This window comes from Plutella xylostella, chromosome Z (genome assembly GCF_932276165.1).
Source record: "Plutella xylostella chromosome Z, ilPluXylo3.1, whole genome shotgun sequence".
Classification (NCBI taxonomy): domain Eukaryota; kingdom Metazoa; phylum Arthropoda; class Insecta; order Lepidoptera; family Plutellidae; genus Plutella; species Plutella xylostella.
In genome coordinates, this window is record NC_064012.1 from 4,721,461 (window position 1) to 4,744,385 (window position 22,925).

Genomic DNA, 22,925 nt, shown 5'->3' on the forward strand with positions numbered 1-22,925 from the left:
ATAAATGCGAAAGTAACTGTGTCTGTCTGTTACTCTTTCACGCCAAAACTACTGAACGGATTTGAATGAAATTTGGTATACATACGGTCTAGACCCTGGGAAAGAACATAGGCTACTTGTCATCCCGGAATTCCCACGCGAAAACTTTTTAAGGCGAAGCGAAGCGCGCGGGATATTATCTGGGGACATCTCACAGACTGCCATCTGACCCGAAGCTAGGTAGAGCCTGTAATATGGGTATCGGACAACTGATATCATCATGTAAGTGGAGATGGATGTGTTAGAATCACAGCTTGTACTGTAGAAGAGGCTGTTAAAGATATGGACAGAAAACTGTGAAATACGCGGTTTTATACTTTTCTAAGAAGGACCTAAAGCAATAGCAGTAGCAGTGTTGTTAATAATGTAGTTAAAGGAGGGATGATATAGTAACGAAACATGGGTCCGCTGAACCTATGTAACTGCAGTGCGAATGCACCGCGCGCGCACGCACTGATTTTCAACAAAAAAAATGGCTGTACCCGGCTGCGCAGGCGCGACTCAGCGCGACGGCGTTGTATTTTATTTTCTAGCCACACCGAAGCATCATACTTCTAAAACAGCGCTCAAACTGCCGAACTATGGTGCAACTGACCTGCCTTGCTAATGCTTTCGGTGTGCTTTTAGAATGGTAATTTGTCATCTCAAAAAGGGATCGAGTTTTAAAAAACCTTGTATCCGTATGTTGATACATCTTTCGGTCACATTCACCTTTCTTACAAACAGATACTAAAGTCCAAACTAACCCACTTCCAGGTCCTAGAAAACCTATCCCACATGGAAGCCGACGACGGCTTATTCGAGTCAATAGAGCGGCCGGGCACCTGCCCCCGGGACCTCTACGACCTGATGCGGGAGTGCTGGCGGCGAGACCCCCTCGAGAGACCCTCCTTCAGCGAGATCCACATGTTCCTGCAGAGGAAGAGCCTCCACTACGCCACCACGTGATGTTAGAGGCAGCGGGGGGGAGATGTATGCTTGTGAAGATGGGAGAGTAATACGGCGAAGGTGATTGAAGTGTGGTGAAGAATAAGGGTGTTTTTAACAACATGCGGGTTTCATGCACGCGAGATGGCCGCCATTTTACCGCGTCTACCGTGCATATTTGTTACTCGTATTCTGTCATACGTATGACCGAATGCGGGGCAATCCCGCATGTGATGAATCCCGCACGCTGTTAAAAACAGCCCAGTGTATTTGTTCGTCGATATATTGTAGAAGCATACGTCTTTCCTTGCAAGGTCTGAAAGTAACGGATGGTATTGCATCTTTTCGTCAATAAATTTTAATTTTATGTGTATTTGAACCTTGTGTAGGTGGCGCTACCATCGAACTTACATACAGGGCTGTTTTTATTGGTAACCTTTGATATGTTTCCCACAATACATAATGAATTGACGAACAGTTTTGTTGATATACATATAATACACATAAATAACAATCAATTAATTAAAATAATATTGACAAAAGATGCAAAAACGTCACAGTAAGACAGCATAATAAACCAATAATACTTTGTAAAGTAAGAGTCTTGTATAGAGGATTGTTCGAGGACTTTTCCTTGATTATTTATTTCGTGTACTTATAAGTTATGTTTCTTACATTCTATTGTTAGATAACCGCAACATCATTACTATGAATATGAAGCTATTTCAAACATTCACTTGAAATCACTAAACCTGAACTACAAACAATCACAAATTAAAACCACCAGAAAATTTCCCTAAATGCAGAAATTATCACGTACAATAATATTTACTTTGCCTTCAGGAATTATAGGTCATTTATAATTATTATCATAAGTTACAAACAAATTAACACTTTATTCTTCTAGCGAAAATAGTACTTATAGACTGCTTAAAATAGAATGCGTAGTCATTTTAAATAAATACCGTTAAAAATAATAATGCGTTGAAAGAGAGATAAATAAAGTAAAGTAATAGGAAATATTTTCTAATATTGAATATCTGATAGTGAAACCCGACTGCAATCATATTTAAAGTATAAAAATATCTTTATATTCTAATGATAAAGTATATTGTATTGGTACAGCTGTTAATGTATAGGGATTGAGAGAGAAAGGCAGATTATGTAACTTGACCTTATGCTGCGGTTTGAATTTTATAATATATATCACGTGCATGTTTTAATAATCCAAACTAAAAAATATGTAGCATATTTTCAAAATTTTACTGATCATTATTTTTCTAAATCTGTAATTATTTATTTATGAAACATTAACTTTCTTATCGCAACATAAGGAAGAGTCTTTTCATTATAGTTCTATAAAATTGTTAAACCTGTAGAGTTAAAAAATCGGTTAACAAAATAGTCTTCCTTCATATTTCGCAGTCGGGTAAAAAGTGAAATAAATTTTGTAGAATCGTTTCTGTACGGTATGATAATATTGGATACTTAGATTTTCCGTAAATCTGCTTAGTGAAAATGAACAAAGTGCATCTCTATGAAATAATTAAAATATAAACTAGATGTAAAAGGTAAATTAATAGACCTAGACAGACTAATTAAAAACCGTACTTTGAGCCTACTTTTAAATATTATAGAAGGTAATAAACGTACAATATTGTCCTTATACTACTACTATTATGTAGCATTATTCCAAATTAGTTACCCGCAGTACCTTTTTCCATTCTTAATACTACACCAACACTTCTGATATATCAGTATTCAATAATTCTACTAAAACCATCAAATGTACTTACACGCACAAAATATAGCCGTTGTGTGGCACACGTAGGCTGCGGTGGGACACATTATGGTGTCTTTTAAACATAAAACATGATACTTAACTATCTCCAATGACCATTGATATTTCATTACAAATTGTGCCCTCACAAGTTTCTATTTCAACACAGAGCCACTCTCGATTGCGGCTAAAACGTTAATTTACTGTGGCAAAATAGCACATTTTTCTACAAAAAATAAAATAAAAAAACATTCTTACATTTTAGACGTAAGGCCTAATTATTTAAATATCTGTACGGACTGGCCTGCATATCTCTTATGAATCTATAAATTTATGAAACCACATCGAATATATCACAAATCTCATAAGTTCCCAATATGTCTAAGTTTTATTGACTGAATATGTTTTATGCAGTATTTTTCTATATTTTTTTATAAAGCAATGTATTTTTACTATGTGCGGACATAAAAATCTTAGATGACACATATTTTTATGTGAAAGTTTAGTTTTGTTTGCGCAGTTTTAATGCACATATCTTCGATGTCTCAAAAAATATATGTTGCATTATGATTATAAAGAATCAGTTTTGGTTCGCATTTAAAATTTAATTTTACCAAAAAAAATATCAGTACCATTATACCACAAACTATTTTATTAAGATGCATATATAAATAAAATTAAGTTTACACTGTTTACAAATTATTGCTTAAGTTGAGCTATTCGTGTAATTTATAATTTTTACATCGACTTTTACAAATGGTTTTTATACTTTTTATGAATGTTTTATTGAAGTTATTATCTTTTACCAACTAAGCTTACAAGGAAATTGGTCAGTAACCTGTTCTTCCTCAATTTAACAAATGTGACCCGTACAAGTATTGTTTAAACTTGTTAATTGTACTTACTTACCATAGAAATATTAATTATTGTTAAGCTCTACCTATCAACTTTATTTTCAATTTGAAACAATCAGGTTATACATATTAATTATAAGTTATTTTGTTTTAAAAAAATAAATGATCAACTATTAAATTACCAAATTTTAACGGGTTTCCATATTTTAAAGTACCTGTGTGTTTTTGAAGCATGGGACCATCAATCGATATTAAAATAATTATTAGTATCATTTCTATAAATCCATCTCATATAAATTTTAATGCGTAGCTCAATTCGGAATTTAATAGTTAAATATCTGTGTATATAATATTTAATTTGTGGTATCTCATGTACTTACATAAATCCTCAGTAGAGTATAGTATATTATAAAGCTAGTTTGCTAGTGTTAGGTAATTTGTGGCTTTGGCCAGACCTTGATTTCAGACAACCAGCTGCCACATCTCCTTGTAAGCCTTGTAGGTAAAAGTTGATATCTATGACAATATACTACCGCGGCAGAGTTTTGTCTGCCACGTACGAGTAACTGTTTAGTAAGAGCCTAATTAGATAAGCACTTATCTAGAAGTAAGCTAGCGTTCTTATTTGCGTAGTAGTAAAAAAATAAATCACTATAATCTATCGTACACCGAGGAACCAATGTATATTAGGCTAATAACACATAAATAGACTTTTAACTAGATGTAAGCGAGTAGAACATTGTAGCGTATGCATTTATTTTTATCAATTTTGAGAAGGACTGTTGGCTGGACGGTAGCGGTACTGCTTTCAATAAGTCTTTAATTTCCTATCAATATTAAGGTTACGTTATGATTACATTTAACAGTTGATACTAAACCTAATTCTAGAGGTATTGACAATATATTGTACCTACTTGTTACATGTACTCTGTGTGTATGAAATGCTTGTGTTCCATCGCAAATCGCAATAAGCCACTCCGTTCAGCCTATGGGGCCCACTCTTAAGTTGACGTTATGCGAAGTCGCCCACCGATCCTTTCTGTGGCGTATTGAACACTCCAACAATACTTAACTACCGCACCGATATAACTCGTAATATTGACATGAAATCTATTGAGAAATGGTAACAAGTGTGGCGATGGAATCGCTACAGCATGGCCACAGAAGGGAGGCGGGTGATGGAGACTAGTGTAGCTGTACGTAGATAAGCAGCTCGTTAAGAATAGGCTATTCTTGTAGTTGTTAAAGATGTACAATAAAACACCCTCTCTGCCTTAGTGATGCTATCTTACCCCTTATGCTATGAACGAAATATCACTTTAGATGGAGTTTACTGTGTATTTTGTAAATAAGAGTCTTATGCTGATGTAAATTATTGAGCACTATGTAAAACTTAAATTCCTAACAATGGTCCAAACTTCACTCGCTTTTTTATTTGTACTATACGATATACAATTTCTATAATATAGATAAACAAATGATAAATTAGTATAGGGATACTACTTATGCTTTAATTTTTATTTTTAATAGATGTAAAACATGTATTTGTCGAAATGCTTAGTTTTCATAATCAAATTTTATGGAAAATGGTTGATACCAAATGCAGTATTTTTATTTTATACTCTGTCTTTATACCTAAATAAAAGCAATAATTAAATCTCAATTTTGTTTCAATTTTATTAAATCATTAAATTTATTCAACCTAAAGTTTACCCCAGAAACATAATAATACCTATGTGTAAGTTCTACCTAAGCAAATATACTTATAAATAAATAAATAGAAGTACATATTTATAGCTAGGTACTATCAGGGCACACCTACAGCCGAGAGCCTACCTAAAGCCTAGATCCGTTTAAAGCCGGCCCGCGTGTTCACTACAAACAAAAATCCATGTTCACACAAAAAGTGGCGCGCTGGATGTTATTCTCAAATTGTTCAACCATGGATTTTCCTGAAGGTACCAACCGAAGTAGGTACAACAAATCAAAAAACATTCCACATCCGTTTGTTTTTCCGATTAAGACCGTTTTTACCGTGCTCTTGTTTACAAACAGCCACCCTTATCTAGCATCCGGCGCGCAAACCGCGCGACTATAACATGTGAGTAGCACCGGACTAGCCAGCTCATAGCTCACTACACCACCAGCCACCATGAGGATCAGTCAAGTGGCTCTCGGCGCGTGCCTTCTGCACCTAGCTTCCTGCGTCAAAGTCAAGATGGTGATGCATTCAGACGAAGACAACTCACGGATGGACGACGAAGAACCCCACACCGAAGCCTGGGAACATAAGAAGAAAGCCACGGCCTCACCCTTCAAAATACGGAGCAACTTCGACGAAGACCGGCCGGCAACCGACAAGGCTCTAAAGGCTCTTCATCCGAACGACATGTTCTTCCCGCTGGTGTTCAAGCAGGCCCACATCAACAACATGTTCAAGTTTGGAGACAACTGGTACACTTGGACCACAGACAAGCGGTCGGACGGCACGGCGGCTCTGACCTACTACGTGTGCTATGAGGAGCCCAAGCACTGCGATGATGTTGGATGGGTAAGTGGTAGATTGCTGATTCTACTCAGTCTTGGGTACTTAAAGCCCGGGCTACTTTTGTTCTTTGACGGCTGTTTGCTAGTTAGTAATCTCGTAAATTGACGCTTTGTTCCTCAAATGGGTACCAAGAACACATAAATGCTATGGAAGTAGATTGTTTACAATAATAAGATTTCAAGTGTCTAAAACCGGTGGGTAGTTGGAAAAATATGCTGTTTTATTATGTCATACTACAGAAGAATTCTTAACCATCCTCTGACCTTTTGTTTTTTTCTGACAGGCGAGACCACATATTTTTCAAAACTACCCACCGGCTCGTCTGAGACCCTTGACTCCTACCTCCATACCGTTTCTGTGTTCCTGGTACTAGTCATTTGTAACTGTTGAAATAACGTCTTCCTTGTTATCGACAGCAGCATATTTCAAACTACCCGCTCGTCAGACCCCCGACTTCTGCCAACTACCTACCTCCTTACCATTTCTGTGTTCCTGGTACTCGATATTTGTAAATACTGAAATTATGTGATTATTGTTCATTCCAACAGGAGCATATAGAGGCGCCACCCAAGTGTGCGGTCCAGATAGACTCTCTGACGTCCGACGATCGCGCCTGCCTCAGCCCCTTCGGCGTGGAAGCGCATTACTGCGAGACTGCCGATCAAATGAAGGTGGGTTATGTGCCATCTTGATTTAGGGTGCTAGGCACCAGAGCTCTGCTTTGGAACAATGCTGTGGTGATGTGAAAGCATTGCCGTTGCCATCAGTGCTATCAATGTGGGCAAATCCGTAGTAAAGCTAGCTTCAGTAATGATGGGGGAATTAGGTATAAAGCCTCTCAAAAAGATGTGATGGATGTCCAGCTCTACCTATCCTGGCTACAAACCAGCAGCCAAAACAATTCATAAGCTTCACACTCACACCAGAATAGAAACCTTATCGTTAGAGAAGTACTCATCTTCCCTGATAGGAATCAATCAATAACGCTTGGCTGCTGGAAACCACTGGCCATTTTTTCACACTATTATTTTCTTACCTTCACCTATTACCAGCTCCAGGAGGGTTGCTCTATACTGACGAAAAACGAACGAAAGAGAGCTGTCGTTCAATCTGCACGTTTAATGCAACGAGATAAACCCGTGGCTCGCGCAGTAGCGATCCGAAACTTAGTTTTATCACATAGAGATTACCTCCAGGTCTAGTAGCACGGGGCGCATTTAAGTCGTGACAAAAGTTTTGCATTGCTCTCACTCACATCGCGCAGCCTCAACAAGAACGAGCGCGACGGACAACTTTTGTCACGTCTTAATAGCATCCCATGCTAAAGATGCTGGTCTAACCTCGTCTACCCAGTAGCGATCCGAAACTTCATTTTTCATCACATAGAGTGCCTCACAGTGACCCTCCCGGTCTAACCTCGTCTCCCCGCAGATAATTTCTCCATTTAAGTCGTGACAGAAGTTTTGCATCGCTTTCACTCACATCGCGCAGCCTCAAGAGCGAGCGCGACGGACAACTTTTGTCACGTCTTAATAGCATCCCATGCTAAAGATCCTGGTCTAACCTCGTCTACCCAGTAGCGATCCGAAACTTCATTTTTCATCACATAATCAAAAGTAACAATCTGTCAAAATCGTATGAAAGTAACTACCAGTTATAGATAGATAGAGATATAGAAACTGGCAGATAGAGTGCCTCATAGTGACCCTCCAGCTCTAACCCTGTCTACCCGCAGGTCTCGGACCTGGTCCACACGTGCGGCTCTCGCATCCGCTCGTTGTGGCGCTTCGTCCGTTCAGCGCGCCGCCCCGCCGCCGCGCAGAAGCCGGCTGATATCAACTCGCTGGTCTGCGAGGATGAAGACGAGTGCTTTGTCTCCGTCGAGTATAGGGTAAGTTATAGTTGTAATTTTGTCATATGTTTCCTATTTACTTATATAAAAAAACTGTAAAAACCTGTCACCTCACTAGCAAAAGTACTCGTATCTAAGTAAAGAGTTGTTAATTTTAAGGGGTCTTCGCACTAGACGAGCATGACTCCGGTCAGTGGACGCTGCGACCAAGCTAACTATAGGAATTATTGGCAGGAGAGAGTGCGACTGCGACCCTAAAATATGTAGTTTCTGTAGTCCGCCTCGCTTCGCTGGGCCATAAATTAGCACATACCTAGCATAGCAATACCGTCTGATCTTCTCTTTCCTGTCTACAGATACACCGCGACAGAATAACCTTCTCTCTTCACGAGCCGGCACGCGGGCAGACCTTCAAAAGTGCCCTCAAGCGAGACCTGGCTCCGGAAGACGAAGTAAAGACCACCGAGCGACCCAAAGAACGGTTCCACTTACGAGCCAAGAAGAACGAAGAAGAACCCAGAAGTAAAAAAGCACACATTCGCGCAAAGAGCAGGACTGCAGAAGGAAAGGGCGTGGTGAAAGAACGAAATGATTCCGGATACAGAAGAACAAAGAACAAGATCAAGATTAGAGAAGATGTGTCGTACGATCAGTCTGAATAGATGTTTTAAATATAGCATGACATAAATAAAGTTAAAATTATTAGTACAGTTGTCCAAAATTAATAATGCACATGCAGATCTTCACACCTGAATCATTAAATCGTAAGAGCCTTAAAAAAAGCACTAGCATTTTGCACCTTGTTCGAAAGAAATAGGAGTCAATATCATGTGTCACATTATCGAAAACTACCGAACTGTCAAAGATTTCTATGCGCATTATCAATTTTGGAGCACTGTACAGTTCTTTAATTTATTAAACCACCCAATAGCTAATTTTACTAGGGAAAATAAGTGAAGCGCACTAGATAGTGGTTTAATAGAGTCATTCTATTAGATAGGTGTATAAAGTCCAATTTAAATAAAATAAACTTGAATATAAAGTGGGATAGAGAACGATGGCCTATTAGCAAATTGGTCGGTCGACTGCACTCCATAGGTAGGCAATTGAAACATTTAGGTACTTAAACTAAATATGTATATAAAAATAATATATGAGTCTGTAAAAATGATAGACATGGTATGAGCAAGCATGGCGAAACGTGACTGCACAACATCGTAATGAGTGGGGCTGATAATTTTACAATATGTATGTCTACTATAGCGCAAATACATAAATTACAATAAATAACATACTTAAAAGTAAAGGTAGGGTATAAATAAAGCATAATAGATTTCCATTATTACTATTATCAGTCAATAGTTGGCCACTGTTGCTATATGAACCACCAAAATCTCTGGAAAAAATGTACATCGCAGTATTGAAATCACAAAGCTAATATTTAAATATAAAAATATCGCTAACGCGCAGCAGGTTTCCAGAGATGCAAATATAAAGAAAACAACAATTTTAAATTCGCAAAGAGTTAGAACAACGCAATGGGTAAAAACTATTTTTTTAGAAACACTACTTGAATTTCGCATATGGGAATAGTCATACAGCCCAGGAATCATGCATGTAAATACAGCTTCTAGGTTTAGTAGTCACTGTTCTAAAACATACACATTTCACAGGGAATTAACTAGAATTAACATTTTCATGTGGATTTTCGTTTTATAGTCAGTCGCTTAGCTGAACAAAAATGGGAATAACATCAAACAACATAACAAGCGCATCATAGGCCGCATAGCATAATGTATAAATAATATTTAACATCGACAGAGCATACTAAAATAGAGCAACAGTCACGGAGATAAATAAAACTAGCAGCGTATAAGTTATAATTTATTGATGTAAATTCTAGTATAAAAATATAAAAAGTTTTTTGAGTATAAAGAGTACAGTTTAACTCCCGACATGGCAATACGTATTCTACAATCACAATATAATTGTTACAAGACAAAAAATACTGTCGAGTTTCTCAAAAAATTATCGCATTTGCGCTGTATCTGAAAGCAGCTTTTAGGTAATCAGTTGAATAATCGCACTATGTTTTTCCATTTGAATTGACTTTGCTAAAGTTCTTGGTAAGTATGACCAGTATCTTAGTGGCAACATAGGCGATGGTTATAATATATAAAAATTAAGTTCAGAAACTCGACAGTAGAAAATATACCATCGTATGGCATAGATTCTTAGGAATGTTGAAAGTAGAAATCTTTTACATTTAGTTATTAACTTTAGTACAAATAAATCAGTTTCATCTCGTAACAATATCATACCTCACGTCGAAAATTATATTGGAATGTAAGAAAAGGATGCCATAGGCATTTATACATAAACTAGAAATGGTCGAATGCCTTAAGCCGAAGATTAGACAACCTAGACTTAAGGCTTCATCTTAAACTAAGGACGAGCAGTACGCTAGTACTTAAAGAGATACATAATAAAAGATTATATAAAATCACAACATAGAGAGCTGTTACAGTGACATTCTTTATGAGAAAATAAGATTAAAACAAAGTTACAGATCTAAAATCCTAATTTATTTCGGTGAATTAACTTCGCTAAACCTATTTAAATGATTTTGAAACAATACTGGCCAATTAAAGAGGGAAAAGATAAAACAAATGGAATGCTCCGATTTAATTCTTTTTAAGTTCGTTGCTAATCATATTGCTTATTTTCCATGTAATATTAAAAAGTTAAACAGACGGAATCATTTAGATATAGAAACTGACTGTGCAGAGTAAACAACAATTGACCAATATTTATATAAAAAATATAGTTTTTCATCTGCACAGCACCACTTTTCTATGCTATTTATATTAATCTCGACCTAATATTAATATGTAATTAAACTTGGAATGTATCCACATTTGACTTAATTAACCCAAGTGAGTAAATAGCTATGCTTGGACAAACCCTGAGAAGGGAAGATTAGAAAACGTGTGTAATCCTTTATTCTATATAATAATATATGTATTTATATATTTATGGTGTTTGAAAGTCGGCCTGGCCTAGCTACACAGATAAACATTCCGCCCTGTATATAATTATAAAACGGTATGTATGTATAAACTACAACGTAATCCACCATGTTATTATATCTAATTACTATAAAATACTATATACTAAATTGTCATGGAAAATTACAATGGGACCACATACAAACTCCATTTAAATGTACTAAGTACTTTAATGAAAATAATTGTTAAATATAAATATTTCTTTTCCTACTAGAGAGATTCAATTTGAGTAGTTTATTTTTCCCTGAATAGGGTCTTGGTAGTTTGTATTCAGCCCCTCGATCTATCATAGGTACCTTAATCATTTTGTTCATGTATTTTGAGCACAGTTTTAACAATACAAATTATATCTAATTTATTTATTTGTAACTCGCCAATCAGACACTGATAATCATCTCGATAAATAAAAGTTAAAAAATTGATTGAATGTTGCAAATTTGATCAGTTTCAACACTTAATAATTGACTTAAAATATCAATAAAAAAATAAAAAAGATTTTTTAAAATCATGAACTTTTCTCCGTTTTGTTAATTGAAATCAAAATTGACAAAATCATTTTATTAAAAAACTAAAAAGTATTTTTAAAATCATGGAGTTTTATTCTTTATGTATAATTTTCAAATTGAAATTTTATTCGAGCATGATTAAACAACACTTAAAATAATTTGATTAATAACAAGAAGAGCTGTAATCAAATTCGAGAGATAAAAATTAATAAATATGAATTTTGGAATGTTTTGTTTGTCTTCTTTAAATGTTATACTGTTTTTGTTTTTATATGGACACATTAAAAGTTGTACTAGGTTGACTTGACTATTGGAATACATGCACATCTAACGACAAGGCTATGCACCTATCGATGTATTTCTCGCATCGTCTTACGTAAGAGCATTGGTATATAACAAATTTGGTAAAAACGTACATATAAATGCTAAAATTAACGAGCTACCAAAATATTCAGTTAGACTTAACCTGGAAGTGATTACACTTGGAATGTAACGAGTATTTAAGTGGTATTCTACATTCTGCGTCTTGCTTCATGACTTTGTGGATACATTTCAAACATTCATCCTAGTAACAAGCAATCACTTCCAAGTATACTCTAAATATCACTTAAAATTGTTAATCTCCTTTCGTTTTAAAATTAGTTTTATTTTACGCTTATAATAATATCTTAAAACGTATATATGTATAATAATATCTAAAGTAAGTGTCAGGTTGATTATGCTTCCTTACACCTAGTGGAATGTAGAAAAATTCGTAAATCCTTACTTTTTCAATAATTGCTTGTTAGTTTTACCTCTTAAGAATAATGGTTAGAAAATACCCAAACCGCCATAACATACATCATAATAATGGACGTTTTAATTTTAAATATAACAACCTTCTCCTAAGTCGCGTGTATTTCTATTTGTTTTATAAATATATGAAATATGTCGCCGCGCATGCCTCCCGCGCGGTGGCCGCGGCCACCGCCTGCCTGCTTCTCTTTTTATCATTCGTTACTATGACACAATCTTTATTATATATAAATATATATAAGTATGTATATTATGAAATATTAAAGCTATATAATCGAGTCTCCTAAGAACACTTGTGTATCCGTTACTGATGCAACTTGTGAAGTTCACATCAAGTTATGTACTCAAAATTATTAACATTATAATAACAGAGCTATTTAAAGGTTTGCAAACTGCTTATCCGTCAAGTGTGATGCGGAAAACCAGGGGGAATACTCTTTATCTTACTAAAAAGGCAATCGAAAAATGAGGTATAAAATATCTTCAAAATCTTGGGAGCTTATCCATAAACCAGAATTTCAGACACAAATGTACGTCCACAAATGCTTAAAATAATACTTAAAACTACGTAAAGCATACAAATTGTTCGTAAAATGAATATACACATTTGTACTGTTAGGCTACGCAACCATTTTGACGTGCACTGTAGGCGGCTGTCTGAGCCTTCCCTTTTCTAAAATGTTCTAATCGGTTGCCATAGATTGTACGTGAAATAAAAGAAATTGTAATATTAACATCCTAAGCTAAATCTCGTTTCTGCATGATGCATAATTATTGTATAATTTAAGTGTTTGTACCTTATATTGTCAGTGAATGGCCACTTTTTATTTAAAACTACTCGTTTTCTTCTAGCTGTCTAAATACCTCGTTTGCTGTGCCCCAATCGTGCATGCTTATTACTATTACGGAAAGCCGATACTCGAAACCAACTCTAAAGTACCTATGGATTAATCGTGATGATTCTCTTCTACAGATGTAATGTCGGACTCGGCTTATAAAGTTATAACAAACTATTTTCCTACATTACGTAAAGCTGAGACTGTTCAAGAGGCGGATTTGACATTCAATATCAGACTTATTTTTAACCTAATATTTCCAACAGTTGAACAAATGGTAAAATATATACTTACTTATATTAAATTCTTGTGTTGAGCCATTTCGTTGACTACGATACTAACTATATGAATGTAAAAAAATATCTTTTAAAAACCTTATCCTGTGGATGTATAAATTCCGAGTATATATGTATGTATAAATAGCAATATTTCGAGTAAAATGTTTCGCTCAGTCTTTGGATCCTACAACATACGTGCGGGAATATTGTAAATCTTATTGTTGACTCGACGTACGCTTCCGAACAACGCGATCTCAAAATATACAAATAACTCGCGACTCGAACATTAGCCGAGCATGCACCTTTTGTACTTTACATTTCTAATAAAACGGACCTCAACTTTAATAAGTCTATTCCGTGGACTTGAAGACTGTCCAACGACATTTAAAATGAGCATTTTTAAAATGGATAAAAAAATACATAAGTAAAAATAATAAAAATAAAATTATAGGCCTAAAAAATGGAATGTTTGAAGAAAGTAAAAATATTGTGATAGACATAAAATTAAGAGTGTTGGTTTGTGGAACCGACGTGAATATTGTTTTTGTACTTGTGTTTTTGCGCCGTCGTCGCCGGCGCTACACCGCCTCGGTCAACTCCACGTCCACAGAGTTGGGGGGCAGGCCTTCTTCACCGCCAGAGTTGTTTTGCGCACTGTCGAATAAATATAAATATTCATGAATGAATCAATAATGAAATAGGTAGGCGAATGTGGTGAAGTGAGTGCTAAAGGAAACTTAAAAATACGGTTTACCCGTATTTGTAGTATAATAAAACTCTACATAAATTATATGATTATCAAAAGGCTTCACAATCACAGTAATTCGCTAAGGGGAAGTGGACATTTAGGGAACTAACTTTCTGTGAAGTGGACATTCGAGGAAATAGACCTAATGAACACACTGGACATTCGAGGAAATAGACCTAATGAACACACTGGACATTCAAGGAAATAGACCTAGAATTCCATAGGGGGCCAAAGCTATGCATTTAGTACTTACACTTAATAAATGGTCTGAATATACACAAATGTATGGTTGGCTCACCTGTCCTGATCTTTGTAGTCGGGGCCGGTGGGCGACGGCGGGTCACCCGACCATTTAGACATGTTCTGTTTCCTGCAATACATACCATATTTTGTGATAGAAGAATTACAAAATTTCATCAATTAGAGGGGAAATTCTCGACCAACCCGCATTAGGGTGCTTACATAGAGAATCGGGTTCCCTGTATCTACCTGTACCGGTAACCTGATTATGCGAAAACATTCGTGACATTTAAAAATCCGGGAAATGATCCGTGTACTCCGGTACAAGTAGATACAGGGAACCCGATTCTCTATGTAAGCACCCTTAGACATGGCAGATGGTATGAATTCCGGGAGATGAAAAGTAGGCTATATGTCATTCTGATGTATAAGAGGTATATAACTATAAAATTTCATTGAAATCAGTTCCATAGTTTTTGTGTGAAAGAGTAAGTGACCAAGAAAATTTTGCCTTATAAAAAATGGCAGTTTGTGTACAATATGCTTACTTGTCATCTTTGTAGTCGGAGGGATTCATCGGAGAGTGCGGTAGCGACGGCCATTTGCCAGACATGTTGAGTTTTCTGGAAAAAACATAAAATTAAATTATAATCACATCTAAAGAAATCTTTTCTTAAATTTATAAGACGATTATAAGAATTGCAAAAACAAATTGCGCCTTGAATGAGAAACTGTCCTTAGCGGGTTCCGCTCATCTCGCATAATCTTTATTGACCAAAACTCATTTCGCATAACTCGTATGGTTTAAACTTTTTTGGCCGAACCATCACTTTGCCAAGACTTATGTGGCATAAGGCTCGTTTCGTCTAAAACTCTTTAGGCACAATCTTTAAACACCTAAGTTTCGTTTGCTCAAATTTATGTTCGTCTATACCTATGTATAATCTTGTTTCTCCTAATGTTATCTTAATAAATAATATATTAAGTATGTAGTAAATGTACAAATTGTGGTATTTTTTTCCTACATCCCGAAAATCACCATATTGTATGATCAAAAAATCGAAAGTTAACGACTAATATAATTATTACAAACCCCATGAGATCGAAACCTAAAAATAGGTGCGACGACGAGCAAAGCGAGGAGGAGCGTGTTAGGTGCACATGTTCATCAAAACCAAAGCGGAGCGCAGCGAAGCGGAGCAGAGCGTTTTCCAAACAGCGGAAACAATACGATGCACCAGTTTGCGCTATGTAGGGAGACGCTCCGTCAAAGTTAAAGCCAAACGAATATTATTACTTTGTATAAACCTATGCCATAGCATTATTAGGCTATTCAAGATTTGGCCATACCATTATTAGGCTAAAAAATGTTATGCGAAATAACTTTTTACTAAACGAGATTTATGCCATACGATTTTCGGCGTAACGAGACTTTGACCAAACGTTACTATGCAATACAAGATTAGGCAAATAAATCTTATGCCAAAAAAGGTAGAACCGTCCTTAGCAGTCGTCCAAAACGGAAAAGCAAGTAAAATAAGATCATGAGAGTAAAGATTACCACAGGTAGATGCTATATTTGGGCTCGTATTCGATACTCACTTATCCTGGTCCCGAAAATCGTTAGGATTGATAGGTGTCGATGGAATGGACCCGTCTTGGCGCCATTTTCCCACTATCATGTTGGGCATCCTGGAAATAATACATAGCATGTCATTATTTTACATCCGCAGTTGCAAGCGAGCCTTAATTTTGAAAATATGCTATCTATGCTGCAGATCCTACAAAATAAAGCAAAATCTGTGTATGTGGATGTTTGATATTTTTCACATGAAAACGCCTAAATAAATATACAGGGTGTTGCAAAATTGGTATACTAAGCCGAATCCGACATGTGCAGCATGTTATATCTAGCCTGAAACTGAAATCAGAATTTGGAAATTCGGCATGTAGGTACGAAGCTGACAGCCTGGATTAACATAAAGCCTCGAATTCACTAGAGCACAAGTTCTGAGACTGTTACAGAACATCTACGGTGCGTGTTCTCAGAACATTTTGGTAACATGTCGTGATACAGAAGTCGCGCACGCGTCCACACTCTGCAACAGCGGTCGCTAGACCTAGTAAAAAAATATACTCTATATGCGCTAGACTGATGTCGCAGGAAGTTCTGTCTCGCGAGCCAAAACACGGAACCTGTTCTGCGACACGTAGATGTCGCTGTATAGTCGCGTGCGACGTCGCAGAACAGAGCGCGACGTCGCGGCGACACGTAGACGACATGTGCCTAGACAGGTTCTGCGACAATTTGTCGCCTAGTGAATACGAGGCTTTATAAACTATTTTTTTCTACAATTCCCAGTCCGGAAACTTTTTAAGGCGAAGAGGAGCTCACGGCTACACTAGTCATACTAAATATTTTTTTGATATTTCAGCTGCTTTCTAACTGTATATATTCAAGATTCATCATTTATTCAACGTAAAATTTTACAATTATTGTCAAGTTATTTTATATTTTAGAAAGAAGCTAGCACACAGCTATTCATAAGTTACTATAGTTTATTACTTCTATGGTGCTATATATAATTGTACTAGATATAAGTAAAACATTGCAGGTACTAGACATAAGCAAAAAGTTGAAAAGATGCTCGAGGAGTTTCTTCCGCCATTTCTTTCCTCCGCTCCGTCATTTGTGAAATGGTGGTAGAGTAATAGTAAAATTCTACATCAAAACAAACGATATTTCATTTAATTTCTATTTGCCACACTGGAAGGTCAAGGCCTGAACTGGACGGAAGCCAGAGCGGTTGCTGAGGACAGAATGGCGTGGCGCACGCTTGTAAAGGCCCTCTGTACCACCGGGGTACCATAGGACAGCAACAACATTTCTATTTGACACTTACAGTTTGTGCATCTGATCGGTCTGCGCGGCGAGGTAAGCCGCCTGCTTGCGGTGGTGGTACATGTGCACGCGCAGACAGCTCGGGTTGCGCATGCGCTTCTTGCAGATCTCGCACTGCAGCGTGCCCTCGAGCGTGTCGTGCTTGTCCCGGATGTGTACTTTTAGGTTGTAGCGGTTCGCGAAGAAGCGGTTGCACGATGGGCATTTCACGCCGCCCGTTTTGCAGTTCCAGCCTGTGGGGGTTTGGTGGTTAAAAGTTTGCATAATAAATTAATAATCTAGGACCGGAAGGTTATTGTCTCCAGGTTTATTGACTTGGTCACTAATCATCTGTCTCACTAGGACGCCATGGCGACGTCGCAGACAAAATGTAGAATTAAGTACCCTAATGTATGGGATAAATGCACAGCCATCAACGACGGTGCGTCCGTCGTAACTCATAATCCACGAGCGCTGCAATAACCATATATATTCAATATAGATGCTGTGGCCAATGGTGAAACGCACTTGACGACGTGGCCACACCGTCGTCGAATGAGGAGGTACTGTTCACGAGTTATTACGAGCTAGCGACATCACCGTAGCGACCTACTACGGCATGGCATTTTAAGAGTTCATGAGTGTTGTGAGTTCATTGAGATTACACGAACTACTTCGACTAGCCGTAAAAAAGGCGGCCTAAATGCCACTCCGCTGTATGTATCATAGACTACAGTTGTTCGACGAACCTCCCTCCTGTTTGATGTTGATGATGGAGTCCTTGGATGGGTCGGGCATCTCCAGAATACTGTGGTACAGGTCGCTGTCGTAGTCCAGTTGCGGCTCACTGTAATAACACAACCGAATATATTAGGAAATGTGTAAAGTTGTAGGTATGTTGTTGTTTATGTTTACGTTACACATAAAGTGCCTTAAAATTTGCCACTAGGTGTCGCGCGCGCCCTGCCTACGCATAGTATGGGAATGGATGGATGAAACATAGCGCTGCAAAGCCCGTTGTTTATCTGTATAAATGTACAAAGCAGCGCGACATAAGCTGCAATCGCGCTGCCTCCATGCGGCAAATTTGACTACTGCACGCAACGAACGTATTGTTAGCTGTAGAAAGTGGAAAAATTTGATGAGGCTGCAAGGGGGGGGTGCGAAATTGCGTATATGCTATTAATATAACGCCCTGTACGAAAATGGTTTATCATTATCAGACACTCAGCAATCATGTTATAATGTTCACTACTTGCCTGTCGGATGTGTATTCGATGCTGTCGTGGTGCGGTGACACGGGTGGCGGCGGGCGCGCCGCTTTCGACTTCTTCGAGTTCATGTTGGTCTTCGGTGGCGTGTTCTTTAACGTTCTGGAATGATCGACAAGTTGCGTTACTGTTGCCAGTCTGACTGTGCTTTAGTCCTGCTATTGGTACACTCAAATGTACAGGTTTATGAAGTGTATGTAAGTTTCATTGTCTCATCGGCTAGGATTTAAAACTCTAGGAATGTTTAGGAATATATTACTATGTGACGCCTTATAAAATGCACAAGATATAGGGAGGGATTCATAATCATTATGTATTACACACAATCAAAAAGCTATCGGAAAGCTATAGATCGCAACCAGTGGCATGCTTTGGGAGAGGCCTACGTCCAGCAGTGGACTGCTATAGGCTGATGATGATGGCACAATAAAAAAACCCATACCTTTTGATGGACTTCTTGGCAGACTCTTCTTCATACCCGGATGTGATGTTGGATGGCGACACGGAGGCCTCAGTAGCGATGGTGTCCTCTCCACCAGGCACCCAGTCACCGGTGAGGCTGTCGTTGGACTGTTCCGCTTTGAAGCTTGTGATTGGCTCGTCTTTCGCGCGCGCTGGCGGTGGCGATTCGCTCTTCTGATGGAAGTTTTGTGTGTTTAGAATACAAGATTGCAAATAGGTAGATGCAAATCATATTAGAAAGAACGAGTCGTTCGTCAAGTCGCGCGCCTTAGACTCGCGCGCCACACGCGAGTTGCCCCTCCCGTATTTACCTACTTTTTTTGTCGTCAACTCGCTCGACTGTGGAAATATGTAGGGTCAGCCACAAAAGTTATAATTTATTATGATTAAGGTAACTACTTAAAATGTATAGGGTATTTTATAGGACTTTACTTTAAAATAAAATCAGTAATTAATCTCGCTTGGCAAACTGTTCTTTTCGAACACCTCCAAACACAGGAACTATTTTTATTTGTTCGGTCTTTGTTATATTTATAACCTGCACGAAGCAGTACCGAATTTCCTTGCTGGGATGTTATGATTTCATGTGCAGTTTTTTTACTAGATGGACCTGCTTGCGATGAACTTCCTGGAAGTACTTAATTGTTACAGTTAGGTCTGTCTCTTTGACGAATGAAATACTTAAACGAAATTTGTTTTAAATTTTAGTGCTAATTCGATATTTAATGTAACGGTAACACAACGAAAACGTAACACTGTGTTTATATTACGGCAAAGTAGACTTGGTAATATAGTAAAGTTCATTTATTATAGGCTTACCCCCACAATAAATCAAAATCAGTAAAAACTGCCACATTTTAATATTTTTGCGCTGTACTGTAGACTGTAAGTAATGCACTGTACATCTCTGCTTCGAATTAGGAGAAACACTAAAACGACGTCACTAAAACAATGACGTTTTAACCCTTTAAACCGGTTTTTGCAACAAAAACTTGAAGGACATAGCTATGACAGGTAAAATTTGCGCACGGGATGAGAGAGATAGCAAACTTGGGTATCATGCGTCATAGGTCACATCCCCTTTTGCCTCATTCCGCACTTCCAACATAGGCTTTATTGTATCTTTATCCCAAAATCAAAGCATCTACTTTAATGGCGACTGTCTAGTCGGTACCTTCTTATGCTAATCAGCCAGGGACACAATATTTAACTATATTTTTTAGTTTCAATTCGTTTGCATCTGACAGTACTTTACATGGGCACGCGAGTTGACGATATAAAAAAACAGAAGATGCCAACTCGCGTGGCGCGCGAGTCCAAGGCGCGCGACTTGACGAATGACTCGAAAGAACAGGATTTAATAGGTTACATAAAGTTAATGTACCCCAAAGAGTACCAAGTTTGTATATGGGAGTCATTTCAATGTAGGGTAAGTTATAAATATGAATGCATTAGGTATAAAAAACTAAGATGATTTATCAATGCCATCTCAACAATAGATGTCAGAGAGCTCTTCCTATAGTTTAGGCATACAATTACAGATAATGCTGATGTATTCTCTCTGCAGATCAGGCAGTCAGCAAGTATCAGCATATCTGACTGTCTAATATTTTCACAATAACAAACACAACAAAGCATTTTTTTACAGTTTTCATAAAATGCAATTCGGTTGCCTCCTGATTCAAGCAACAACAAAGCCTCACTATGCAACTCAAGTGTTTGCCACTTAATACACTAACAAGAATCACTCATTGTCATACCTCTCGTCCAGCTGTGAGTCCTTTGACCTGCAGAAGCTCAGCGGTGTGTAGGAAGCCAGACAGCTCCTGTTGGCGGACGTGCACCTCCCCCTTGTACATGAACTGAAGCAGCTGCCGTAGCTCTGATAGAGCCACATCTTTCAGTATCACGATTGGGTGCTCACAAGGGTTCATCTACGGGATAGAAGATTTAGTGGTTAACAGAGACATGTATTTACTATAAAATAAACAAACATAGCACTAATGTATGGGTTTGAGTGTGTAAATAAAGAAACAATAAGTAAATGGCAAACGGACTTGCTAGCAAAATGTAGCACTCATTAATACTCTTTATGCTCCTCACTATTGCTACTTAAGTAATGGCTGCCATTTCCATAATATTAGTTATTTATTCACACAGCTAAACCAGCATCTTTGATTTTTAGAAATAGTTCCCGGCATCTGCAATCCGTTGCATTAGTCAGGTGGACACCTGCAAGCTAAACTGTGACTGTGGGGCTAATAGTTTGTTAAGTAGCTCAGTTTATGAGTCAACCAGAATATCACAACAATATTTTATATGACAAATTACACTCAAATATTCATGTGTATATATGTAATCAACATAAGAATGTTAAAGTGTTTTACAATTTAACAAGTATCTGAATACAGTGATTCATAATAAAAATTAAACCTACCTTATGAAGGTACTATTGAAAAAATTATGAGATCAAAATAATCATGAAAGGCTAGACATAAAGCCATTGGATATAAACTGTTGTTGAGTAAACCATAATAATTAAAGATTCCTTTAAATAATAAAGTGTAATCTGTTTATAATGAATACAATAAATCAATATAAGTAACATTATCTAAATATAATATTTACTCACTGAATGCTGAAATTAATACCTACTGACTAGCTATCAAGTTGAAGTGTGTAATGTAGGGACTTATTTGTTTATCATAATTATGTGTAAATACCTGAATAATATGAATAAATTATGCAAGTAAAAGAGGCAGACAGTCTGAGAGAAACCCCATCATAACACTTACTTTCATTAAAACCCATAACAACTAAATCTCACCAACATTAATCTAAAACTTACTTTCAACAACATAACTTTGCATAACATTAACAATGACATGTCAGGGCGCGGAAGGGTCCCACGTAAACAACGCATTATAACATCAACAACGAGAAAAATGAGTCATACCTTGAAGAGTTCCTTGAAGTAGGGGCTGCAGACGGAGAGGATGAGCTTGTGCGCGTGCACGTACTGGCCGCCCGCCGCGAGCGTCACATCCACCAGGTCCTCGCCCTCCAGCAGAGCGTGGAAACCCTGGGACAGGTTCGAGTGGAAGTCGTTCCATCGAAGCGAAAACTGCTCCGGCATCGCCATTTCCGACTGCGAACAACAAACCACCATCAGCTACACCTGGACGCGATCATACAACAAATAACTGTACACTCAACTTTCAGCAAATTACGCGTTCACACAATGAAAAATTCCACTCACTGAAATTGGCCACCAAGCTTGGGCTGCCACCTTTTACACACTAAACTATTTGACGTCGTGTTTGTTTGGACTAAATATACATTTTTACAACGTAATGTTAAGTGTTACAACAACGGTATACGCGAAATAATCATGAGATGAAACAAATACTGTTGACTGGCATGGCAATTGGCAAGGCAATACAAAAAAAAAACGGCCAAGTACGATGGGCATGGCGCATCGCATCAACAAGCGTTTGGTTCAGCTTCAGCAAGTAGCGTGTTTGGCTTCAGCTGCATTAAATCGCAAATAATAAAACTGGGTAAATAAATTATTTTGGCGAAAATTTAGAGACTCAGATATGAATTTTAATTCAAAATTAAATAAAATTAATTTAAAACTTTTATTTTGTAATCATGAAAAAATTCAAAGCGTAGCAAAGTTTTTTTTTATAGCAACATTTTTTTAATATTATGCCACAAAAAAAAACACAAGTTTTTGAGCCTCAGAATAATAACGGCGACGCTTCCTCCTTTTGTTAGCGTTGAATGAATAAAGTATTAGGGAAAAAGGTGGGAAAAGGCGAGATTCAATATAATTTT

General features: G+C 37.4%; 3 protein-coding genes across 3 annotated transcripts in view; 2 read left to right on the forward strand and 1 right to left on the reverse strand.

Moving 5' to 3' along the window:
- Positions 1 to 5,263, forward strand: part of LOC105385332 (discoidin domain-containing receptor 2) — a 50,141-nt gene extending 44,878 nt beyond the window's left edge. Inside the window, exon 16 of the mRNA XM_048632582.1 lies at positions 796 to 5,263. Within this exon, the coding sequence (XP_048488539.1) occupies positions 796 to 987 (192 nt within the window). The 3' untranslated portion in view covers positions 988 to 5,263. The remainder of the gene's footprint in view (positions 1 to 795) is intronic.
- Positions 5,264 to 5,502: 239 nt separating this feature from the next.
- Positions 5,503 to 8,705, forward strand: LOC105385333. The gene is made up of 4 exons (XM_011555693.3): positions 5,503 to 6,151; positions 6,697 to 6,819; positions 7,884 to 8,039; positions 8,357 to 8,705. The coding sequence occupies exons 1-4, from the start codon at positions 5,753 to 5,755 to the stop codon at positions 8,660 to 8,662; spliced, it is 984 nt and encodes a 327-aa protein (XP_011553995.3). The 5' UTR covers positions 5,503 to 5,752; the 3' UTR covers positions 8,663 to 8,705.
- Positions 8,706 to 11,663: 2,958 nt separating this feature from the next.
- LOC105385334 (zinc finger and BTB domain-containing protein 17) lies at positions 11,664 to 22,692 on the reverse strand. The gene is made up of 11 exons (XM_011555694.3): positions 22,345 to 22,692; positions 22,042 to 22,233; positions 20,846 to 21,019; positions 19,066 to 19,259; positions 18,612 to 18,725; positions 18,102 to 18,199; positions 17,375 to 17,606; positions 16,074 to 16,163; positions 15,020 to 15,094; positions 14,530 to 14,601; positions 11,664 to 14,137 (listed from the first exon to the last, which is right to left on the reverse strand). Exons 2-11 carry the CDS (start codon positions 22,225 to 22,227, stop codon positions 14,062 to 14,064), a joined length of 1,311 nt encoding a protein of 436 aa, XP_011553996.1. The 5' UTR covers positions 22,228 to 22,233; positions 22,345 to 22,692; the 3' UTR covers positions 11,664 to 14,061.
- Positions 22,693 to 22,925: the final 233 nt, after the last annotated feature.

Bases quoted from the DNA above. Each gene is read 5' to 3' on its own strand.
- LOC105385333 (XM_011555693.3), top strand. From the start codon at position 5,753: ATGAGGATCAGTCAAGTGGCTCTCGGCGCGTGCCTTCTGCACCTAGCT. The intron at 6,820-7,883 runs GTGGGTTATGTG...GTCTACCCGCAG, and splicing joins AGACTGCCGATCAAATGAAG to GTCTCGGACCTGGTCCACAC. The intron at 8,040-8,356 runs GTAAGTTATAGT...TCCTGTCTACAG, and splicing joins TTGTCTCCGTCGAGTATAGG to ATACACCGCGACAGAATAAC.
- LOC105385334 (XM_011555694.3), bottom strand. From the start codon at position 22,227: ATGGCGATGCCGGAGCAGTTTTCGCTTCGATGGAACGACTTCCACTCG. The intron at 18,200-18,611 runs GCAAGTAGTGAA...GTGTTATTACAG, and splicing joins ATCGAATACACATCCGACAG to TGAGCCGCAACTGGACTACG. The intron at 17,607-18,101 runs GTTCGTCGAACA...AAACCCCCACAG, and splicing joins CAACATCAAACAGGAGGGAG to GCTGGAACTGCAAAACGGGC.